We start from the raw sequence: 1,729 nt of genomic DNA, 5'->3' as shown, positions 1-1,729 counted from the left end.
AATGCTGAGGGACAAGTAAAACAACCTGCGAGAGGGGGGTAAGACAAGACGAGGACGAAATACGGGGAGCGAACAGCGGGCGAGACAGAGACAAGACAAAACGAAGTAAGAGGGCTCAGTACTGCTAAGTCAATAGGCGATCGATGTCACTGGTGATACCCGTCTGGTACATGCTAAATGGATAGGTGAACTATGTTCACTGAGCAGTGGGCACAACGCGGTGACAGCTCTAGGTGGCCAGCGTCGCCGCTGTCGCTTCCCAGATGCTTGTCCCGGTAGGCCTGGGATGTAGTGGTGATGGGTCACCAGCATGAGACTCTCATGATGAGAGGGGGGTTGGGATCCCCAGGGGATCATGATGATCCGATCATCCCCTTGTTAGTGGGTTAGGACCCCTGTTATCGTCTCTTTTTTGAAAAGAGAAGCCCAAGGGCTAAGGCCCTTTTGAGAATGGGGCTACGGCCCACATTCTGAACCGCTTCTGCGGTTCAAGCGCGGCTGTGAGGCCGCGCTGAGCATAATGAATGCTCGCCCCGTTACACGGAGGAGTGGTTCCATCTGAAACGACTCCATTAGCTATGTGTTTGCGTGCTTTTGCGAATATCGCGCGCGCCCGGTTTGTGCTGATTTTTGACCGTCCAATCGTGCCCCCCTTCCTCAGTTCTTCGAGCTGTCGTAGGGGGCCTCCGATTGAACTTGCAATAACAGAGTTATACATGTCCAAGCCGTTCGAGCCCCTGTTAGTATTGTCGGGGTCAGTTTTCGTGCACATTACGTGCACTTAGGTCAAATAATTTCTGCGCCTCGGTGATCGATTTAGCTGCCCGTTTGACCCCCAGGTGGAGAACTATCCCCTCTACTATAGCAATGGAGACCGACCCGAAGATCCTCGAAGCAAGAGCTCAGCTCCGTGCCAAGCTCGGTGATGGTGCCCAGCGTGCCGGCGGCAGAGGTAATTCGAATCAGCAGTTGCTCAGTTTCATCGGGCTTGCGACACGACTCGGGCCGACCTTAGTTGCTCTCGGCTGCGCTATATGGAATATGATGGGTCTCAGGCTCCGCCCGTCTTAACAGGAAGGCCGTCCACCGTGGCTCTAGTGCTGCTAGCGATGATAAGAAGCTCTTCGGCATGCTAAAGCGACTAGGCTGCCACGAGATTCCCGGTAAGTTTGTACTCGATAGGAAACCGGAATGATCATCAATTTAGGCATCGATGAGGTCAACATGTTCAAGGCTGACTCCAATATCATTCATTTCGAGAGGCCTAAATGTAAGTGAGAACGCTAGGGGAGCTCAAGCGACTGGTGTCCTGGTCAGTCCAAGCTGCTATCGGTGCTAACACCTTCGTCGTCTCGGGCGGTAACGTTGCCGAGAAGACTGTTGATGAGCTCATGCCCGAGATCATCCCCCAGCTCGGCCCTGAGAATGTCGCTATGCTCAAGGAGATCGCCAACCAGATGAGGCTCGCCCAGGAGGCTCAGCAGAAGAGCCAGGCTAAGGCGGCTGACGAGGAGGTCCCTGAGCTCGAGGGAGATTTCGAGGAGGCTTCCAAGAAGGAAGAAAAGAACTAAATTGCCTTGCGGCTGACCAGTTGTATCTTCTCGGTTTCCTCAGCATTATCATCGTTGAGTCCAATCACAGTGTAGTGGGAATGGTCGTAGTTTTTCAAAATGGCAATAACTTCTCCGAAACGGTTAGAATCATCCCTTGGTGGCGGCATGTCTCGGTC

General features: G+C 53.3%; 1 protein-coding gene across 1 annotated transcript; it reads left to right on the top strand.

The window, feature by feature from the left end:
* The first annotated feature begins 864 nt into the window (after positions 1–864).
* Positions 865–1,599, top strand: Pmar_PMAR020202 (basic transcription factor 3b, putative). Its single transcript, XM_002779554.1, has 4 exons — positions 865–952; positions 1,056–1,163; positions 1,208–1,270; positions 1,318–1,599. Exons 1-4 carry the CDS (start codon positions 868–870, stop codon positions 1,569–1,571), a joined length of 510 nt encoding a protein of 169 aa, XP_002779600.1. The 5' UTR covers positions 865–867; the 3' UTR covers positions 1,572–1,599.
* The last annotated feature ends 130 nt before the right edge of the window (positions 1,600–1,729 follow it).

Source organism: Perkinsus marinus (assembly GCF_000006405.1).
Source record: "Perkinsus marinus ATCC 50983 genomic scaffold scf_1104296946704, whole genome shotgun sequence".
Taxonomy (NCBI): domain Eukaryota; phylum Perkinsozoa; order Perkinsida; family Perkinsidae; genus Perkinsus; species Perkinsus marinus.
Note: the sequence above shows the minus strand (reverse complement) of the source record. Positions and strands in the feature narration are given on the sequence as shown.

Coding starts and splice junctions, on each gene's coding strand:
- Pmar_PMAR020202 (XM_002779554.1), top strand. CDS start 868: ATGGAGACCGACCCGAAGATCCTCGAAGCAAGAGCTCAGCTCCGTGCC. Junction 953..1,055: donor CCAGCGTGCCGGCGGCAGAG/GTAATTCGAATC, acceptor GATGGGTCTCAG/GCTCCGCCCGTCTTAACAGG. Junction 1,164..1,207: donor AGGCTGCCACGAGATTCCCG/GTAAGTTTGTAC, acceptor TCATCAATTTAG/GCATCGATGAGGTCAACATG.